This window comes from Xyrauchen texanus, chromosome 45, assembly GCF_025860055.1.
Source record: "Xyrauchen texanus isolate HMW12.3.18 chromosome 45, RBS_HiC_50CHRs, whole genome shotgun sequence".
NCBI classification, from domain to species: Eukaryota; Metazoa; Chordata; class Actinopteri; order Cypriniformes; family Catostomidae; genus Xyrauchen; species Xyrauchen texanus.
Window position 1 is genome coordinate 24,568,768 of NC_068320.1, and position 21,897 is coordinate 24,590,664.

The window sequence follows — 21,897 nt, forward strand, 5'->3', positions numbered from 1 at the left end:
CAAGAAAATTTGATTAACAGAATATGTTATGGTTTCCAACATATAGTTAGCAAAAAACAAGAGCATTTAGCATTTTTATCAAAGGGAGAGTCAAATAGAGTTTATGGGGCTGAAACACGTGTCAAATGTGCATTCTGTTGGCACCCCGTCTGGAACAAGACAGAATGTCACAATCATACCAACAACATTGCTTCTTTTGTTTATGTATGACTGTTCGGGCAGGCACAAAGTTACTCTAGAGATTAATGTCAGTGAACAGAGTAACACTATACATCTTCCATCTTCTTTTGGTTTTCTAATGCCTGGGAAAGCTTCTTCACTACTGGTCTCGCAGATTTTCACTTAAGAAGACAATATTATCTGTGGAAAGAGAAAAGTATTAAATAAGACAAAATGTTCAAATATAATGAGTGGTCAAGATATGTTAACATATATATGTGGGGGTCCTGGGTAGCTCAGCGAGTATTGACGCTGACTACCACCCCTGGAGTCGCAAGTTCGAATGCAGGGTGTGCTGAGTGACTCCAGCCAGGTCTCCTAAGCAACCAAATTGGCCCAGTTGCTAGGGAGGGTAGAGTCACATGCGGTAACATCCTCTTGGTCGCGATTAGTGGTTCTCGCTCTCAATGAGGCGTGTGGTAAGTAGTGCATAATTTGCGGAGAGTGGCATGATCCTCCATGCAAGGTGTCATGCACAACGAGTCATGTGATAAGATGCGTGGATTGACTGTCTCAGAAGCGGAGGCAACTGAGACTTGTCCTCCGCCAACTGGATTGAGGCGAGTAACCGCACCACCATGAGGACCTACTAAGTAGTTAGAATTGGGCATTCCAAATTGGGAGAAAAGGGGATAAAAAAAAAAAAGGAAACCTCCATTTCTATATGTGTGGTATATATGTGGATGGTAGATAAACCTTCCATTTTAAAATGAAATGTATGCAGAATCAGTGCTCTAAACAAAAGCCTAACCTGCGATAATAGTGGTTGCTTGTCGCCTGATATTATTTTTATCCACGTACTCCCCATAGTCCAATTTTCCTTCGACAAGAATTCGAGACCTGAAAAAAAAAAAGAAAAGGCGATTGAATTTGGGCTCATAACAGCATGCGACAAATACAGTACCTATAGGCGGATCTTTTGTGACGTCATTGTTTATGTTTGTCGCGTTGCATCATGGGAATCGTGTGGCAGGAAACACCGCTAGATACCTGTAATTTTATTGTTTTGCACGTTTGGAGGAGGATTTAGAGAAGAGGATGGTCACTCTTGCTGTGTGGTCGATTGTACGGCTCGTTGGGGGCCTGATAAAAAGTTTTTTCGAATTCCCTCCGAAAAGGATCGCGAAAAACGAAAGAAATGGTTGCGTGCAATTACGCGATTGAACCTAGTACATGCAGCATTTGTAAGTCATATCCTGACAGCTGCTTCTACTTTAAACATTAAAGCTGCTACACGACTGCATGTTTCTCCAAGACTGGATTTGAAAGAAGGAGAAATGTGTAAGCTGTGATATACAATTTTTCACCATAGTACAGACGCCATTGAAAGTCTCACACTGAACACAATTGAATTGGTACAACAGTCACTACATTTTCAATAAATAAATAAATAAGAACACTGATCAATGAAGACTTACCCGGCTTTGCAGTCGCAGTGAGCAGTGATTATTTCGCCGTTCTCTTTGGCGATCACCCACGGGAGATGCGAATCACGCTGTGACTCTGCCTGGCCAGGTCTAACCTCTGCTTTTAGCACGATCACTGCTTTCTGTTTGGCAGAAAAGATCGGCCCAACTTTTCGAGAAACAAAATAATCATAGGCCTCCAGACTTTTGAAAGCCTTTAATCTGTCATGAGTGAAGGGTCCAGGGGTTTCTATTAAATAAGAATAAATGTCTCCCCATTGGTGGCCAAGACACGGGCGAGTCGGACCAACGTTTTTTGTCATCCCAGATCTCATATGGGCTTTGAATAACTTCGATTTTGTCACCAATACAAATTTTGAGCTTCTCTCCAAACCTCCTCCGGTCTTCAGATGTTAAAGTGCTTATATATTGTGGATTTCGCCCGCTAACTCTCTTGAAAGTGCTCGTCGCGTCTTTACAGCCTGCCATACTGTTTGTTTTGTTGCCACACAACCACTCGCGCATGCGTACAAAGATGTCAACAAAGATCCTCCTATAAAGGCTATAAATAAACATGTTCAGGTATATACATAATGGTGTTATATCTATCTGACTCAAAAACAGTAAGTACACACCCTTTCTTTACATAGTTATATGCCACATCTCTGAGGCCTGGTTTGAATACTGAAATTCTGTGCCATGTTGTTTTCTGGCTGACATCTCCTGCAAATAAAAAAAACAATAATAACATTAACAATTATATTAGATCACATTTAGATATGTGTTGAGCAATGTTTTCTTTTTTTTATTATGTTAGTATATTAACAGCTGAAGAGTCTTTAATTGCTCATCCGTCTTTCAACTCTCACCTGTATTGGTAGGTTCTCCCTCCCCGGACCGCCACATCTCATTTGTTGCCATGGAGAAGATGGTGACAGGGTTTCTGCCCTCCACCTGTCTCATAACGGGGTCTTGTCCCACCCGTCCAAGTAACTGCACCCTGTTAATAGCTGTTAAAAAAAGGTAAACGGAAGACAGGATGAGAAAGACATTTGCTTGCAGCAAACTAATAATTGCACACCGCAAAATGTCTTCAGGATGAGCAGGGATACATCACTACACACTAACGGTTTTTAAAAGTTTATTTTATATTTGATAAGTGATAGGTAAGTGCAATGATGAATAATATTATTTTGTAGCAGACTGGAATTGATTGACAGATACTCACATCTCTCCAGGATCAAACTTGTATCTGTACTCCTTTGTCTGACAAACTGTTTAAGTATCTGTTGCATGGAAATAGAAAGTTAAAAACAATCAGAAATAAGAAATATGCAAGAATTAACTTATTTAACTTATTACCTGGGCAGAGGCATTTCTTAACATTTTTTCTTCTTTGTGGATGGTACAATGATGTTTGGTGATAGATACTTTTTCTGTAGAGAAACATAAATGGAGTAAAAAAAAAAAAAAAAGAAGAAGATCTGTACTGATTGAGGTAAAAATAAAGAAATACAAGAGATTATTTATTTAGCTTTATAATGTATTATCTGTACAAATTAACGGCATGTCATCATGTAATTTAATCCGAATGTAAAAGAATAATCACATCAAGTTCGTCTCATCAATAGAGAATACAGTGTTTTTATACCACGGTGTAGTTTCACTGAAATTCTGGCCACATTTGTCTTGATAATTTTAACTGTATGTTCCAAACCTACTTCCAGCAACTCCAATGAAGAAACACATGTTAATCTTCCACCATTCTCTTACCTCAGATAATCACTTTAATAGGGCATATCTAATTTCGATTTAACGCTTTCTGAGTCTTTTAATCATAGACTATCTGCGCACTTCATTTAATAGACAAAAATAAAGATACATTTCGACTTACAAGTTCAACAGATCTTGATAATTCTTCAATAACACCACGCTGTTTCCGGTCCGTCTTTGAAAACATTCCCCATTAGCAACATAAGGTTAATACATCCGTTCCGCTTGTTCTATATAATCCAAACAGCAAATAAATAAATAGTATTTTTTTTTATAAGTAATTATAATTATTGTATTTAATTATAAGTAATAAATAATAACTGTATTCCACATTGGTATTTAGAATACAGTTACATTCCAAAAGTATTTTGTTTACTGTTTCTTTGCATTTTATTTTAATTTGTTTAATTTATTATTTAGTCCTTTCAGATGAAAACATGTATGATGCGATCCAAAGTGCATTTGAACAGCGGTGAAACACTTTCTTATGATGTGTTACATTCATACGAGCAGACAGAGAAGTACGTTTGAAGCAGAAAAAATAGAAATAATACTTGTGTAAATTGTTAGCTTTACGCTAAGCTAAAATGCTATTTCTAGCCATTTTACATGCACATGTTACCAGACACGATCATATTTTTTTCTCAAAACATTCACGTTGGATCATAATACTTTTTTTTCTAGTAAGACCTTTGATATTACAGCAAACATAGTTTTATTGATAATAATTTTGTATTGTTTTCCTGTAAAAACATCTAAAAATCTTTAAAACCAGATCAGTTTGATTAATCTTGTTTTAGAAATAACACTGCATAAGACATTTATGTTTTTCAGAGAATATATTTTTAACATGTGTATTTTGTCTTACTGTACTGGCAGAGTTTTTATAGTCAAAACAAGCACTACCAGTGCTGAAGAAGTAATCCAAAGTATTTAGAATACATTACTGAGTAATCTAACGGAATAAGTTACAAATTACATTTTACAGCATGTATTCTGTAATCTGTAGTGGAATACATTTCAAAAGTAACCCTCCCAACCCTGTATTCATGACAAATAAGCACATCACCCCATGCTCAGTAAATAATGTTATTTTAATATTATTTATGAATAAAATATAAATAAATTATATATATGTTAATTATGTATTGATATAAAAAAGTACATTTATAAGGTACGAGAATGTATATAGGCTTTAATGCATTTTTTTTGTTTTTACAATTTATTATTTTCATCTTATTTTTAAGGTTTTAGAGTGAAATATGACCCAAAATGTATTTGTGAGATTCACCCATGTAAATAAATAGCCATTTATTTATTTCTAAATTCAGAAAATTGGTTGTATAAAATGAGACAGACAAGCAAATGTATATTTAAAATAAATCTTTATTTCATGCCTTTCGGTAAATTGAATTCCTAAAAATCAGTACAATCCTCGACTCCCAGAGAGAGCACATCCAAACATAAACCAACCAAAATAAAAGAAGTGCATTTTTGCCAGTGCTTTTAATTACATTGACAGAGTCTGAAGGAAATGTATGACAATGTTGTACATATTAAACTGAAAAGAAATACTGTGATCAGTCTGAAATATTAGAGAGGTCTCCTCATTTTTTTAATGACAAGTACAGACATTATATTAATATATAATAAATAGTTAAGTTAATTCCATATTTTAAATGTTCTGTGATGACCATAAGCTGTAGGTTGATTTTCCTTAAAATCTCCATCATAACACTTATTACAGTAATTATAATCCTGAGTGCAGACAAAGGCAATTTGCTAAACAGAGCAGAATCCGACAGTCTCTGTTCAACACAATACAAGACTTGAATCAAATCTTAAGGTGCTGCACGTTCATTTAAAGGCATATTACCATACCAAAACTGTGTTTATGCAGGAATAAGAGATTCAAGCAGATCTCAGGGTTTCTGGAGAACCAGACTGAGGAGTTGGGACAAAAGGTGCTGTGCAGGCTGACTGATAGGGTAATGATGGGGCAGCTTGTGCTCAAGTCCTGAGGTCTTCACATAGTACCTATAAAAAAGAACCAGAACTTATACATATCTCCCAGCTTTAATTTACAGCTACTGATTTATTCTTTTAATAGGGCAGATCTTGAATAACAAGATGAAGTTAACCTGAACTCCTCTTTGAAGCCTGTCCTGATGTATTTGCTTAGGAAGGTGCTTTGCTGCAGACATGCTAACAGAACGCTGCACCGTTGGTACAGAAGAACTGCTATAGATGGGCTGATGGGACACTGCTGGCCTGAGAGAACCAGAACAACCTGCTGGGCCTGATATCCAACAAACGGCAGCTATGATTCAGAAAGAGAAACAGAGGAAAAGTAAAAAAGGATGACAGAGATTCAGTGAGAGGTATTCAAACATATGTTCTACTTTTCTGAAATGTTAATCATGTGGATTCATGCAAATAATCCTGAAAGATATGAAAATGAAATTGTTGTAGACTTACCAAGAATGGATGAGGTTTAAGCGATCGAAACACCCAGCTGACAGTAAGGAAGTGCCCTAGAGCAGGGGTGCGACTGGCCTTTAAACAACAAAGGAAACCAGTAAATGCGATCAGTGTTAACAGGTGGCCATATTTTTGAGAGGATATGCTTTAGAAATGTGCTAAAAGTGCTACTCACTTCCTGACAGAGCACAACAACCTCAAACAGCAGAGCAGATGCTGCATCCAGATAGTCCGCCTGCAGACCCTGCAGCTGTGACACATTTTTAATTATCATAATTACATATAATTATCATAAATTCATTTCATATAAACATATCAAATGTGAATCAGTGTAAGTCAATCATTTGAATGAATAATGACTTAAATTTCGGTCTGTTCCTCATACAAAGCTGTCATATGTCATCAGAAAAGTGGATGAATGAGAGTTTTTCAAAGGGCGAAAATGATGGCAATATCTTGAGAGTAGGGAAGTCGCATTAGAGCTGGTGTTGAGGGACCAGATGAGGTTCTTTGCCAGGTGAACACCAAGGAATTTGGTGCTCTTGACGATCTCCACCGAGGAGCCATCGACGACATTGCTGCACAGTCGTGAGTCAGCAGAGTGAACAGCAGTGGACTGAGCACACAGCCCTGGAGGGCCCCAGTGCTCAGTGTGGTAGTGGTGGTGGAGATGCTGTTCCCGATCCGGTCTGACTGAGGTCTCCCAGTCAGGAAGTCCAGGATCCTGTTGCAGAGGGAGGTGTCCAGGCCCAGAAGGTTCAGCTTTCCAATCAGGTGCTGAGGGATTATTGTGTTGAATGCTGAGCTTAAGTCTATGAACAGCATTCGAATGTATGAGTCCTTTTTATCTAGGTGGGTGAGGGTCAGATGGAGGGTGGTGGCGATGGCGTCGTTTGCTAATGTTAAATCTGATGAGTGCAGAGATTTAATTCTCATTTTATTTATTTTTATTTTATAATATATAAATATAATTCAATTATAGCAAATAAGACTTACACAAAAGTGCTGAAAATAAATGAACACTCCTTTTATGCAATGTTTTCTAAAAATTCACACAAAAAATAGAAAACAAAACACATTTATCATTAATAGACAAAGCGGCCATTAGATTAAAAGTGATAAAAGGGACAACTAACATTTCTGCTCGTCGGTCAAGTGGGCATGATTATTGGCTGATGTGATAATATCTCATATATAATATCTCATATAGCTCATATATATCGGTCTTTCACTATTTCAGAAGACTTTAAATATATTGTACAATATTCCAAATTTTATGGTACTTTTATTGTTTTTTTTTATCCTTTTGGAGATTGACAGTAGGCTATTAATCACCATCTGCTTTCATTGCATGGTGAAGAAACAACTCTTTTTGTGATCCATCAAAGTAAAATATCATACATGATTGTGAGTAAATGGCATCATTTTCTCACTACAGTTCTGAAACTGGACTGAAAGGCAAGATGGTCTCTTTCATACCTTAGTATTTGAAGATTGTGAGACATTTGTGGAGTCTGGAAGCTGAAGCTCCGGATCACACACTAAAGCAAGCAGCATGTTTGCTGTAAGAGTCCCCCTGGAACAAACAACAGCCAGAACTTTAATGAACTTACAGCAGATGAATATTATTGTGGAGGCAGAATCACTCACTGTTGAGCCGTCAGCATGCTGAGTCGTGCCGCTTCAATCTCTGTTTCCCTGAACATCAGGCTCAGTGTCTGAACAACTAAAATGCAAAGTCTGGAGAACAGAGACATCACTTGTCTTAATATCCTCAGAAACAGCAGTGATTACAGAAATGAAAATGCAAGTTGCTTGAAATGTCAATCTAAGGTCATTGCAAAGTTAAAGCTTTTCTTATGAGAGTAGCTAATCCTTGGTGGATCTCACCTTTTAACTAACTCTTGAGCTTGTCGTAAAACACAAGTTACATATGAATTTATTACACATTTGCTTTGTTATGATTACATGGAGGATGAAGCAGGCTTACAGAAGTCTGTCGGCTTTGTGAACTCTTTCCAGAGTGACCTGAGAGCTTTCAGTGAGTGTTTTGACCAGGAAAGGATAAAGGTCAGGTGACTAAGGAGAGAAATAAGAGTGATTCTATTGAGATCATAATATACAGTATCAGTACACAGGACAGCTTTCACATTACTCAGGTTTACTCAAATCTTATTCTAGACTGTAGTTAACAAAACCTGACCTCTTTCTCACAGACTAAAGAAAGAGTTCTGACATAAGAATATCACATAATAATTAGTTAACATTGTTTAATTGTGCTGAATATATCTGATTAAACCCTCTTTGACCCAGCACACCTTATTATCTTGAAACACTCATTGCCTGTATTTTTAGCAAACCATTCTCATGACAATTCGCAACATATTTTATGAGTTGGCAATTTTTGATTTCATACGATTTAGTTTGTGTGAATTTGTACGATTTCTTCACGTGCAAATGCGGAATGTGGAAGTACGAATTCAACGGGTCAAGGACTTGCTTATTAATATTATGCCCTTACCCAAACCCCTTATCTAAACCTAACCGATCAGTAGAGTGTAAACATGACAGAAAGCTGTTGTGCATGACAGAAGCAAGTAATTGTTGCGTATTAGATTGAAACAATGTCCAGTGACGTCATTGGCTGTAGTGAAATTCGAACAAATTCATATGAGTGCAGTCATATGATATCATACGAATTAGCCAAATTTAAAAAAGTCGTCCGAATCCTGACGATTTCAGCGTGAGAGTGTGTTGCTTATAGAGCGTAATAGTGCCCGCCCACTTTTTTAGCCATCTTGGTCCCGAAAATATTTTTCCAAATACTTTTTTCCATAGGGATTTCACAAAGTTCTTCATAAAAGAGTTTTAAGTCATGAACCAAACCAACCAGCTCCGAGATGAATCACATGAAGTGTTCTCTAATACGCAAAAATAATATTAGGAATCGGATAAAAAGACTGTGTACTTACTGTCTTTAATGAGGGAATGAACTAAAGTCCCATGAAGCACTGTGAATGACATAATCAATTTAAAATGATGGAAATTAAATCAAACTACTGATTTAAAATTTTATAGAAACTATATTTTTTAATTTATTCCAAAATATTCAGATATACAAAAAATGTTGATTAGTTTGAGAGCGTCACTGGAGCAGGCGGTCAGTGCACAGCTTTTCTGCTTTGTTTGTTTGCCGCGGTTCTCGGATTGGTGGATTGTCCCCCTCAGGATCATGGGTAGTGTAGTTCCTCACAAGGATTTCAATTAACTATCAATTAACAACCTCGGAACTCACTGTATTTCTGTCTTTTAAGGTTTTAAGTTATTATTAATAATCAGTTCTGCAATGGAATTTTATTTTAGGATTGTTACTTCTGTAACAAGATTGTGGTGCTCTATTACAAAGCAGTCTGGAATACTTGGTTCTGATTGGCCAGTCACAGCATTCAGCAGTCAAATATTTTGTATAATGACAGCTAAACTGTATTTACATAGTTGTGCTTGTTTCATATCTTTTGTATCACTCCCCCTGTCTCTTCTCACATCATACAATTATTTCAAATTAAATAAATATGTCAATATTTCATGTCCATTAATTAATTTATTTGGCAAGTAGACGTGTAAAAAAAAATTGGATAATATACAGACAAGGAGATCAAGACCTCAATGCAAAGTTTATTCTTTTTCTTTTTATTAAAGTGCATACACACCTGTATGATAACACACACACGTAACAGGCTGTATTTGTGAATCTTACCCTCCAGAAGAGTTTTTTGATGGTCGGGTTGCGGTATGTGGCGGTGTGCAGCTCCTGCAGTAGTAAATACATTCTCTCCAGGCTGATGTCTTCCTGTAGCAGCTCGCCACTCCACTGACTAAACAAATGACACGTCCGCTCCCAGCTACAAACACATTACATTACTCATCATTTTGCAGATCCTTCATTTTTTCTTATCCCATATATTTTTACTACATCTCTTTAAAGGATTAGTTCACCCAAAAATGAAAATTCTGTCATCATTTACTCACCCTCATGTCATTACAAACCTTTAAGTCTTTCTTTCTTCAGTGGAACACAAAGCTGAGCTGCTTTTTTGCATACACTTTACAGTAAGGTTGCATTCATTAACATAAGAAAATGGATTTGGTATCAGGAACTAAAAATTAGCAATATACACTCACCGAGCACTTTATTAGGAACACTGTTGTCATAATAAAGTGCACGATGGGGTTTTTTGTTGTTGTAGCCCATCCACTTCACTTCACCTGAGGTCTGCCTGTAGAGCTCAGGGACCAGGAACATTTCGGCTGCATTGAAGGTTCCCAAGAGCACAGTGGCCTCCATAATTCTTAAACGGAAGAAGTTTGAAACAACCAGGACTCTTCCTAGAGCTGGCCGCCCAGCCTTCCGTCTGGCCTTGGTAAGAGAGATGGCCAAGAACCTGATGGTCACTCTGTTTGAGCTCCAGAGATCATGTGTGGAGATGGGAGAAACTTGAAGAAGGACAACTATCACTGCAACTCTACCGGTCTGGGCTTTATGGAAGAGTGGCCAGACGGAAGCCTCTCTTCAGTGAAAGACACATGAAAATAAACCTAAAGGACTCTCAGACTGTGTGAAACAAGATTCTCCGGTCTGATGAAATGAAGATTGAACTGTTTGGCCTCAATTCCAAGCGTTATGTCTAGAGGAAACCAGGCACCGCTCATCACCTTCGCAAAACCACCCCAGTGATGAATCATAGTGGTGTTAGCATCATGCTGTGGGGGAGTTTTTCAGTGGCAGAGACCGGGGGACTGGTCAGGGTTGAAAGAAAGCTGAACGCAGCAAAATACATAGATATCCTTAATGAAAACCTGGTCCAGAGCCATCAGGACCTCAGACTGGGCCAGAGGTTCATCTTCCAACACGACAATGACCCTAAGCACACAGCCAAGACAATGCAAGAATGATTTATGGACAACTCTGTGAATGTCCTTGAGTGGCCCAGCCAGAGTTCGGACTTGAACCCAATCAAACATCTCAGGACAGACCTAAAAGAGCTTGAGAGGATCTGCAGAGAAGAATGGCAGAAAATCCCAAAATCCAGGTGTGCAAAGCTTGTTGCATCATACACAAAAAGAGCTTGAGCTTCAACTAAGTTCTGAGGTAAGGGTATGAACACTTATGCTGATGTGATATTTACGTTTTTTCTTTTTAATACATTTGCAAAGTTATAAAAATATTTTTTTTTCTTTTTTATTATGGAGTATGGATAGTAGATTGATAAATGCTGTATAAATATTGTTCATTGTTAGTTCATCTTAACTCATTGATAAGTGTTATCGCTTATAAAATAAATGCATTTAGTAACAATGGGCTGACAAGTTCCAAAACTTATATCAAATGGAGAGAGAAAAAAGGACAGCATTCAAGTTTGGAACGACATGGGGGTGATTAAATAATGACAGAATTTTCATTTTTGGGTAAAATATTCCACAAAAAACAAGGTTGAATGTTTTTGGAACAATGTACCTAATCTTGTGGCATCGCTGTTTCCCTGGAAAAGAGGAGGATATGCCACATCTCTTCCTGTGCACTGGGTCCAGCATCAAAGTAGATCTCTACAAAAATATCATGTGATGGTGACTTATTTGACGTGACTTGGTGCCAAGCAAAGACTTGCAATTATTAGATTGCATTAGATGAACTACATCAACTTACTAAAACAAATTTTCTCTAAGATAGGGGGTGTATTTGGAAAGTTTTTTAAAAACACTGTTTATTTTTGCAATTCTATCCGGTGGCTCTAATGGCGCAGAAATTACACACTTCAGCTTTAAGCACAAACTCTGTGACTTATGAACAAAAGAGCAACACAGACACACATACAATAAGGTAACTGCTCCAGGCACTCTGAAGGTGCAGATATATTAGAGATGTAGGAGATACAGCATACAGGTGCAATTCCTCTTTCTCATCCTCCTTTTTCTCTCTGTCCTTCTCTGCTAGAGTTCTCCTCATCAGTCGTGTAAGGATTGAACTCCTACGGCTGGATACTGCAGGCCTGTCAGTCTGAGCAGGGGTCCAATGCTGGTTATTGGTGATGCTGGGGAGAGGAGCAATACTGGAGCTGGACAAGTGAACGGATGATGGGGATTGTGGGAAGGTAGGAATCAGACCCAGACCCAATACATCCGGGTTTGGACACGAAGCCGAACGTCTCTTTGAAATGATGCCACCTTCCTCTTTCTCTAGTCTGTCATCACTGTAACAGATAAAGAGAAATAATCAAACAAAAGTCTTTGTATGTAGTCTAATGGTGATTTAATTGTTTTATATATATAATTTAATAAATATATATATTTAAATATAACTCTAAGAAGGTTAAAATGTATGAAGTACTTTGGTTTCCTGTTGATAATTTAATTAATGCATCAGACAGTTATCAATTTCACATTAACTACATTAATATAGTGCCACAACGTCCTACATAGCATTACCTAAATGTATCTAATAATACATGCAATATTTTGTTGGATTAATTTAAGATGTTACAAACATATTTTAATCAGTCCTATCAAATAGATTTTTTTATAATCTTAACTTTGTAAAAATCTCTTAAAAAGAGATTTAATTAATTTGATAACATAAAATGGCCTTTGACAAAGTGTAAAAGCCTTTTTTTGTTACACTGCATGACTTTAGCCTGGCCACAGTTGCTGCACTGAACACACATGTCCACAAGGAGGTGCTGGTGTGTGACTTGCCACGTGTGTGTACAGTGAACGCTGAACTTTAAAGGAACTGTAAGCGTTTTTCTTTATTTTTAAGAACTGGTATGCAGAACATTTTCCTTATCCATGAAAGATATCACTAAAATAAGTTTCCTAAGATATCTCTCCGGTCTCTGTGACAACACTGACCGGGTAAACAGCAAACAAAAATGTGACACTGGGCCGCGGACATATTCTTTGATCAGCCAATCAGAACACTTTGATCTGCTTTATGCCTGTCAATCATTTTTGCGTGTTCTCATAGTGTAGTTGTTTAGGTTTAATGTCATATTCAGATTAATAACAAATGTCATCTGAAGGCACTATTTTGCTTCTGCTGTGTTTGACAAACGTTAGAATACGCACTGCTTCTCTACTGTACGATGACGTTCTCAACTCGGTGGTGTTGGGGGCGTATCTAAGAAGGGGGCGTATCTAATTAATCACAGTCTCGTGGACGTTCCAGAACGGCTAAAATCGCTTACAGCACCTTTAAGGTTTGGATGCCAGAGATGGTTAAGTAGGTATAGTTGAGGATGGAATCTCCAAAAGAGGGCAGGGTTACTCCTGAAGGGGGTTGCGCCTACTCCAAAAGTTGGTGTCACTTCCACACTTGTTAGGGAAAGGGTTAGGGCTATATCTTTGCTGGTGGTTTGGAGCTCTCGCCCTTTTTTGGAGCTCTGCATGCAGCTAGCTCATTCTCGAAAATGTTGATCATGGTCTTAAACTTCCTCCCATTTAAATCTCCTCTAATAAGATGCTGGATAAAGAGAAAATCGTTCCATATGCCTCAGTGCTCAAACAATTTCTATGGTGGAACATGCCCACAAACTTTCCTCCTTCTTTCATCTACGCTAATGTCTGAGGAAAGCTCAGTGCTAATGACAGAACCCCTCAGTACACCACAAATTCAAGGCCTTAAATTGATGCTTAAATTGTGGAAAATCAGGCTTTAAATAATGCTTATAACACTTCCCATGTGGTTATGTGTGAGTCTCCTCAGACAATGGCAGACGCTGACAAATATGAGCTAAACAGGAACTAATGGTGTCCATTGGGTGAAATTCGACAAATGAGCTGCGAGTCAATGCTTTGCTAAAAACATTCACTCTGTCCTCAGAACAGTCTCAGAGCGGTTCAATAAATGTGTGATGGCTGGTCACATGAGAAAACATTGCTGTCTTCTGTTCTTCATCAAACTATATACACATGTGTAGTTAAGAACGCCAGACAGGCATGTTTTGCTGAGACAAACAAGGTCTTGTAAATAGGACGTTTATTGCTTGGTGGTTTCCATCTCGTATTGTGTTCTGGCAACAGTGTGAATGACGCCAATGGCCCCCCTCTCTGTGTCCCCCACTCGTCGTGGACTGTCAACAGTGTAAAGTGCATGACAACGCACTGTGGTAATGGATGCTGGTACATTTTAGAATTGATGTCAAACGATATCCCCTTTTTTTATTTCCCCGTTTTCATTTGTATGAATGTAGTATTATATCTGTAGCCCGACTGGCAGAGCATGGCGCTTGAAACGTCAGGGTTGAGGGTTCGACCTCTATGGAACACACACAATCTTAAAATGTATACATAATTATATTTTTTTATTAAAACACTGTTAAATTTAAGATTTTATCATAAAATTACTTTTATTGTTTTGCTAAATAAAATATACCTTTTCATGGCACAGTACATGGTAAGATAACCAATACATTTATTTTTATTGTAGCATGTTTACATTGCTTTTTTTTTTACAGTGCATTTAACTTGACGTGACTTTGGATAAAAGTTTTTGGCAAATGCATAAAGTGATGCAATGTAATGAATACATCCAATTAAATATAAAAACAGTAAATTATTACTTGAACGTCTGATGCATTATAAAACCACAAATGACACACATAAAACTAATGTACTGTTGGTGGCTCCCTATTTTCTGAGCTTATTAAATATACATATGTAAAGTGATCTACATCCTCTCCTCATTTCCTTCGCAGAGGCTCACATTGCATCCTTGCTTTTCAGAAAGCAACATGCCATGCAAATAAAACCTTTAAAAGGCCCCTTTAAAGTTACTTAAAGTTAGCTTTTAATTTAGTCGACATGAAATGGCATTCAAGCACACTTAACTACTCTAATGTGACATATTTTAGAGAGAAGTATGATATAAATAATGAATAAAAAAACAGCCTGATCTCATGAAAATTACATGACTGTTGCAACATTTTTGCTAAATGAAATTACGTGGTTCATTATATGAATTGTGGTAGTTTCGAGGTGAAATCTCCACTGCTTGGTGCTAAAAGCGAGTTAAATGTTCTCCAAATAGATGAGGTTTTTAAGGTTAATGCCCTATTGAGTTTTAAATCGACAAAACCAACCTCCCCATCCTAAACCTTAAACCTTAACCTAACCAATAGTGTCATAAAAAGCAAATGTGAGATGAAAAACACAATGCCAATTTGTAAAACTTTTATGACACTTTCGGCTCACGTGTCGACTCTTCAGGACTTGTACCCCGCTCCTTTGCATCACAAGTGCAACACTCTATCAATTGAGCTACTGTGCAATTTGATCGCACTTTAATAAGCTTGTAAATGTAGTTGGTTATGTAATGCAAATGTTACATTTTCGTTTAATTTGAAGTGGAATTTGAATTTAGAAATATACTTGGTTTAATTTGTTAATGTTTCAATAAATACATTTATTTATTCAAAATCAAAATCGACTATCCGATAGGAGAATAACCCTGTAAGATAATAAATACGGTCAATTTTGATTTCATGTTGCCTTTAATAAACATAAGACAATTATGAATTTAGAGATAAACATTAATATGATCCCTAAATTCAATTCAGTATCCCCATCTCTCTTTCTCTAATTTGCTCCATCCGTCTCTGTTTTATCTGATGTAGTATTTAGTTTCTAGGCCAACGTTCCCCCGTGCTCCTGATGTTCTCACAGCAGGCTGTCAGAGGTACAGGGTGGAGGAGAAACCACAGTTTGATTCTCTAATAAACCAGCCATGACAACGTAACAATCTTCTAGCATGTATAATGCATAAAGTGAAGCTATTATAAATTCTAGACCAAAGTGCAAAACAAATACAAGTACAAATACATTTAATTATGTACATATGCCACATTATTGATGCTATTTATTTCCTCCAGTTATTTCATCCAGCTAATGCATGTGACAATGCTTGGTAAGTTTTGTAATGCCTATTTAAATATTTAACAGTTCAGATTTTGAAAACCTTTGGACCCTCATACCTGTATCGCCTACAGTGTGTTAGCTTAGCAAAGATATGAACTTAATTTAGTTTCTAGGCAACAAAGCACAACAGAGAGATCCTGTGCTTTTTGTGAGATACAGAGCAGTGGGATTCAGAATATCTCTGCGTTTATTCTCTCACCAGTTTGTTTAACATGATGGCTTGCTAAAGTTGCTAAGCAAATGCCTCTTAAAACTGAGTTTGTTCATTCTGCATTGTAGCGTCAGAGGCCGTAAAAACCTGCGAGGTGGAGATAAAGCCCTTTGTATGGGTCACTGCCGCCCTGTAATTGTGATGGGCACAAACAGACAGGAGTCATACAACACTGAAAATGTGTTAGCGAGGCCATTAATGTTGAAAAGCTTTTACCTCATTGATGTGGGGGAGATTCTCCAGTCCGAGGACTCAGATGGAGCTGAACATGTCGACAAGAGTACATGACTCATCTCTGTAGGGGGTAGAGAGAGAGAGATAAATGGGCAGGAAAGTATCATAAGGCATCAGAACTATTTCAGTTTCCTTTGAAAGTATTATATGTTGTTGGAACACTAATCATTTGGGGTTTATTTAAAATGACAAATACAAATTTTCACAAAGATATCAGATTAGGAATGGGAATAATGGGAATAAAATAGTAAAATTAAAGTAATACAGCCAGGCATATTACAGTAAAATGGAGAAAATTGGAGGGAAAATGTGCTTTATAGATAGATATGCAATTATCTATCTATCTATCTATCTATCCATCCATCCATCCATCCATCCACCCACCCACCCATCCATCCATCCATATATATATAGGCATATATATCAGGTCAGAAATTAACAGGGTTTGGGGCACAAATGCAACAGAAAGTGACAAAACTTTCCCCACCATTAAAAGGCCCTTTATATTTTAATTGGAACAACAGATACATCTGTTTTGGATGTGGAGGGTGCCTCAAGCTCAGTTTACAGCTCAGTCACACCTGAAAGGGATTTTCACTTTGATCAAGGCCAATTCTTTGATCGTGTCATGTGAGTTTAACTTGCTCAAGCCAGATATCATCATTAATCCTGCCTCTAATTTGAAGAAACATATCGAGGTAAATTTCATATTTCTCTTACTAGATTCTGCATGTCTATAATGTAGCCTGTAATTTAGCTATCTATCACTGAGATTATTGGGTTGATGTGACAGATTAATGCAATGTTATCAATAGGGCTGGGCAATAAAATTATCTTGATGTTTATCTGAAAAAAGAGAGATGTCCTCGATCAAACTTTTGAGTAGTTTTCTATATTTAGCCTATGTTCTACATCTAGAACAGGGGTGTTCATTACATCAATTGTGATAGCAAGAGCACCACTGGTTGGTTGCTCTAGATGAAATATAAAAGATTGTCTTTTTATTTCCTGACATCTGTCACTGCGTGCTGTTTGATTGACAGGCGGCTAATGTTTGAGCGCTAATGCGCCTAAATGATCAAATACACTTTACAATTCTGCCAATGCCCGTCTTGATGAGGATTTAATGTAAATGCAGTCGTTTATGTCTAAAGTAAATTTAAACAGTGGGACAAAAAGCATATTTGCATCAAAATGTTGGACTTGAAGTGTACATGTAACCGAATTGAGCACTGTCTAGTAGGCTATGACATATAAAGGAAAAGATTTCCTCTGCTCTCCATTCCTTATGTGTAAAGGCTGAGTGCCACTGTGTGTCATGTAGCCACAGTGCTGTTCTGTTCCCCATAGATAACCTTACTGGTTTAAATGTTTATCCGGCACTGGTTAAGCTGCCTTACACACTGTGTAAGACAGTGTGATGAGGAGGAGGGCGTGGCCAGGCTGCGAGGGTGCACATCCTCCACCTGGTCACAGACAGAAACTCACACCTGACACATACAGCACAGACACACAGGTCAAGGTGGGTGTCAGTACCACCGCTTTTACTTAGAAAGGTGAAAGGGCTAATTGATTAGCACATATACCAGCTAGGTAGGTCAGGAACCTTAGCTAATGAGATTAAGGGCTTATCACACAGTTGAGGGCAAAAAAAAAATCTATTCATATATATAGCCAACAGTTACTGTATGTAGAAATGTTTTGCATAATATTTCATACAACATAGGAAAGTGACTGATATCTGTGTTGAGCAAAGTCTAAGGATTTGGACGCACTGTTTCTAAATCTCCCATGGTGGCAACATTCAGAATGTGAAAGTGAAAGTAGAGATTTATAGTAAAGAAGGACTTAAATATTTATCTGTTTCTCATCCACATCTATTATGTCGCTTCTGAAGAAATTAACTGAACAAATGGAGTCATATGGATTACTTATATGCTGCCTTTATGTGCTTTTTGGAGCTTGAAAGGTCTGGTCACCATTCACTTACATTGTATGGACCTACAGAGCAGAGATATTCTTCTAAAAATCTTAATTTGTGTTCAGCAGAAGAAAGAAAGTCATAGACATCTGGGATGGCACAAGGATAAGTAAATTATGAGAGAACTTAAATTTTTGGGTGAACTGTCCCTTTAAATCAATACTTAATTATTAATTCTTTATTTAATTAAATTAAGTCTAAAATAGCTTCGCTTTACCCTCCAGGGATTGGCGGACACCCAAGTCATGGCGTTGCGATGGAGACACAGATGGACATTCTGGCTTGTTCTTGCTCGATCCTTGGGGCGCTTCGCTCTTTTTTCCAGCATTATTTGCAGTATGGACAACACGAATATGCAATGAACGTTCTCGTTCCCGTCCGCTGAGGAAATCTGGCAAATCATTGATCTATGAGCAGAGATGTTGTATATTAGAGAGTTTCAGGTTTGGCGTGCAAAAGTCCTCAAGTATATTTCTAAATTCAAATTCCACTTCAAATGAAATGAAAGTCCTCAACACAATTGCATCCATGCAATAATGAAACTGGTTAAAGCATCTAACCAAAAACACAACTCTATTATTATTATTACAAATAATTATTATACACCAGTGCAACAGTGTAACTTGCTTTTAATTGTGGTTTGAATCTGAGTTTGACTGCTCTCCAATTGCTTATCTTAGTGTAAGCTGCTAAATCAAAGTACACAGGGATCATCTTGTAAACTGTGACTGCTTTTGAAGTATAGGAATTAATGGCCTTTTAACTATCATCATGCCATGAATGCATATATACTATGCTTATCTAAATATAAAGTTTGCATGTTGCCTTCACAACAGCAGTGCTATTGTTCCTACACTAAAATGTCAAATGAATTGCTTTTCCTAATAGTTCTACAATGTGACATTTACAAAATATTTAATGATTTTCAGCACTGAAACTTTCCATGACTCATGCTTTGAGCTAAATGCACAAGCTTACCAAACAAACCTTCTTTAAGCAGTTTAACATGGCAGGATAAGTAAATGTCCTCTCTCTATAATTAGCATTGTCTTTCTGCCACAAGCCTTTGGCCATTCACTGCTGCTTAAGAGACAAATTACACACTTTTTGACATTTAAAACACAGACTCAGTGGTAAATGATTAATGAATAAGTAGCCTAAATAAATAATGAATATGTAACTAAATAATAATAAGCAATTGAGTGAGTAAACTAATGTTGAGACGTACAAAAATGGAGTGTACATCCACCGTCATTTAAACTGTATTTTGCAATCTGTGTTTAGGTTATATGCAATATGCACAGCAGGGCCTTTTAATTTTCTCTACATGTTAATCTGTTATAAAGATGACAATAACATATCCTAGAAAAATATATATATATATATATATATATATATTACTACACTACATTTATTGTACCGTCTGGTGCTTATAGGCTACTATATTTATTGCGTTGTAGATACTGTACTTTATTGTGTATAGTATTGTTGCTATTGTGTTCTATATAACTGAATTAAGAATTAAAATGTAAATACGCGGTCAAACCTATAAAAAATATGATAACATGAATATTTCGATCAGATAATAAAGATAAATGCTGCGCGCTCACCAGCTCAATGCTCGTGATGTTTCTGAAGCTGAGCGCCTTGCGCAGCGCGCGCGGGAGATACTCGCTCAGGTAGATGCGCTCATCGCTCAATATCACATGCATGAAAACCTTCTTCACCGAGCCCGACACCACCACACACGGCTCGTATGCTCGAATCCTCTCGTACAAATCACGGCTGGTGTTTCTCTTAAGGAAAGTGTCCAGTTTGCTGTTGTTCTTGGCTTTAGCCATGGGAATGTCCCGCGCGCCTCTCCAGGTGACCCCTTAAACACCAAAGGCACTTTATTTATTGTCCCGTGCTTTTTATTTATTGTATGTGCATGCTGTCATATTAACTGTAATACAAGTGCCATTGATGCATTCAGTGATTCTCTTTGACTGGCATCCTGCTGTTATGACTGTAAGGTGTTTTCGCACGAGTCAATGAGACTTGATGAGCTTTGTCAAAGCGCATGCGCAACAATCCTTTAGAAGTAGTGCAACATGGCTTGGCTCAGCTTTATAAGGAACGAAAGGAATATACAAAAAGTTAGTTAGTTTACTAGGATTAGTAAAACAACAAAAACGAACAAACAAATATTTAGAGATATAGTTAAAAAATATAAAAAGATAAATAGCTAGTGCAGCATGCCACTCTCGTGCTGTCTCAAGGGCGCTTTTGCATTTGTTGTAGAAACATGGCAGCGGGGCTTTCTGATGTTATATTGAGGTTGAATGTAAGAGATGTGCGTACTTGTACTTTACAATATAATTGAATCACTGAAACGTTCATACTTGTGTTCTCATTGGACCCACAGTCTGAGATGATTGTTGAACAATTGCGCGATCTTGTGGACAGAAATTTCTCTGAACTATTTCTATTGTGGCGTGCAAAAGCACACTTGTGAAATTAACCGAATAGTTTGACCTTATTCCACACGTTACAAATGCTTAAGTTGTCTTTGAACATCACTTTTCATCACTTAAATATATACAGTTTTATTCAATCTACATGGTATTTATTATGTTCATAATTAAAACCAATAGGACAAGATCCATGGATCAAAATCTGGAAAGGCCAATCATTCAGTCGCTGCTAAATTTACGGTTGTTCTTTCTTCATCCAGCACCTGAAGGACCTTGTAAAACCAGTTTCCCAACGCTGTTCTTTTTTCTTTGTCTAGAACAGATAAAATGCTGTTCCCCTTAACAGACCATAGCTGGGAAAGCCAAAGATGAACTGAATGATTTGCCTTCTCCTGCAGCTCATTAGAAAGCTCCAGTGTAAGTAGGTCACTGTGGCTGGGCCCTGAAAATCAAATCTTGAGATTCAAACTTTCCATGTAAGAAAGATCATGATGGGAACCATACCAGTGAAACCGCAAAAGCATCAAAATTAGGGGAGTTGCAATACACTCGTCTCAAGATTCGGTTTGAATCACGATGCAAAGAAAAATGGATAAAGCTAACTCTATTTGTTATATCTTGATTAAATTGAGCACATTGCATATCTTTCATAACGTCTATATCAATTATTATTTCAAAATTGTCTTTCTATTTCTTTTTATCCAGATTGATTTCTCATGTGCTCGAGCCCTTCTGTGTACCTTGATACACTCCAGGACTGTATGACCCAGTGAACTTCTGAATGCAATCCTCCTTTTGTGTTCAGAATCTGCATACATCATTTGCATTTGCGGGGCAATTTTGACCCGGTGGAATTCAAGCATATAAATAAGTCAGAACCCGATGGTTTTCATCTAAAACTATATTGTAAGCCATTAATAGGTTCGTAACTGTTCATACATGTAAAAAGATTGATATTTTTTGCATGCTAACTGACAAATATAAAAGTTATTAATTAATATGCAGTTGTTTTATAAATAATAAAATGTGGAAATTGTTTGACATTTCAAAATATACATTAACTACAGCAAAACCAGTGTGATACCTGTTAAGACATCTTTTATCATCATTTCTGTGAAGTTTGATGTAAATATAACATAATATACAATTTATAGTAACATTTAATAT

At 37.1% G+C, this 21,897-nt stretch overlaps 2 protein-coding genes across 2 annotated transcripts; both read right to left on the minus strand.

Moving 5' to 3' along the window:
• Window positions 1-132: 132 nt before the first annotated feature.
• ssbp1 (single-stranded DNA binding protein 1) lies at window positions 133-3,583 on the minus strand. Its single transcript, XM_052118844.1, has 7 exons — window positions 3,520-3,583; window positions 2,988-3,061; window positions 2,854-2,911; window positions 2,495-2,635; window positions 2,261-2,348; window positions 971-1,059; window positions 133-360 (listed from the first exon to the last, which is right to left on the minus strand). Exons 2-7 carry the CDS (start codon window positions 3,009-3,011, stop codon window positions 320-322), a joined length of 441 nt encoding a protein of 146 aa, XP_051974804.1. The 5' UTR covers window positions 3,012-3,061; window positions 3,520-3,583; the 3' UTR covers window positions 133-319.
• Window positions 3,584-4,792: 1,209 nt separating this feature from the next.
• On the minus strand, window positions 4,793-20,254 carry LOC127637198 (uncharacterized protein C12orf56 homolog). The gene is made up of 13 exons (XM_052118147.1): window positions 19,885-20,254; window positions 18,492-18,681; window positions 16,276-16,354; window positions 11,752-12,127; window positions 11,395-11,483; window positions 9,637-9,781; window positions 7,870-7,958; window positions 7,530-7,619; window positions 7,359-7,455; window positions 6,055-6,129; window positions 5,877-5,954; window positions 5,540-5,718; window positions 4,793-5,435 (listed from the first exon to the last, which is right to left on the minus strand). The coding sequence occupies exons 1-13, from the start codon at window positions 20,113-20,115 to the stop codon at window positions 5,321-5,323; spliced, it is 1,833 nt and encodes a 610-aa protein (XP_051974107.1). The 5' UTR covers window positions 20,116-20,254; the 3' UTR covers window positions 4,793-5,320.
• Window positions 20,255-21,897: the final 1,643 nt, after the last annotated feature.

Excerpts from the sequence above, each read along its gene's own strand:
- ssbp1 (XM_052118844.1), bottom strand. The coding sequence starts at position 3,011 with ATGTTAAGAAATGCCTCTGCCCAG. Across the intron at positions 1,060-2,260 it reads TATAACTATGTAAAGAAAGG|GTCTCGAATTCTTGTCGAAG; the intron begins GTGTGTACTTAC and ends TTTTTTTTTCAG. Across the intron at positions 361-970 it reads AGCAACCACTATTATCGCAG|ATAATATTGTCTTCTTAAGT; the intron begins GTTAGGCTTTTG and ends CTCTTTCCACAG.
- LOC127637198 (XM_052118147.1), bottom strand. The coding sequence starts at position 20,115 with ATGGCTAAAGCCAAGAACAACAGCAAACTGGACACTTTCCTTAAGAGA. Across the intron at positions 18,682-19,884 it reads ACATCACGAGCATTGAGCTG|ATCAATGATTTGCCAGATTT; the intron begins GTGAGCGCGCAG and ends CTCTGCTCATAG. Across the intron at positions 5,436-5,539 it reads GGCTTCAAAGAGGAGTTCAG|GTACTATGTGAAGACCTCAG; the intron begins GTTAACTTCATC and ends TCTTTTTTATAG.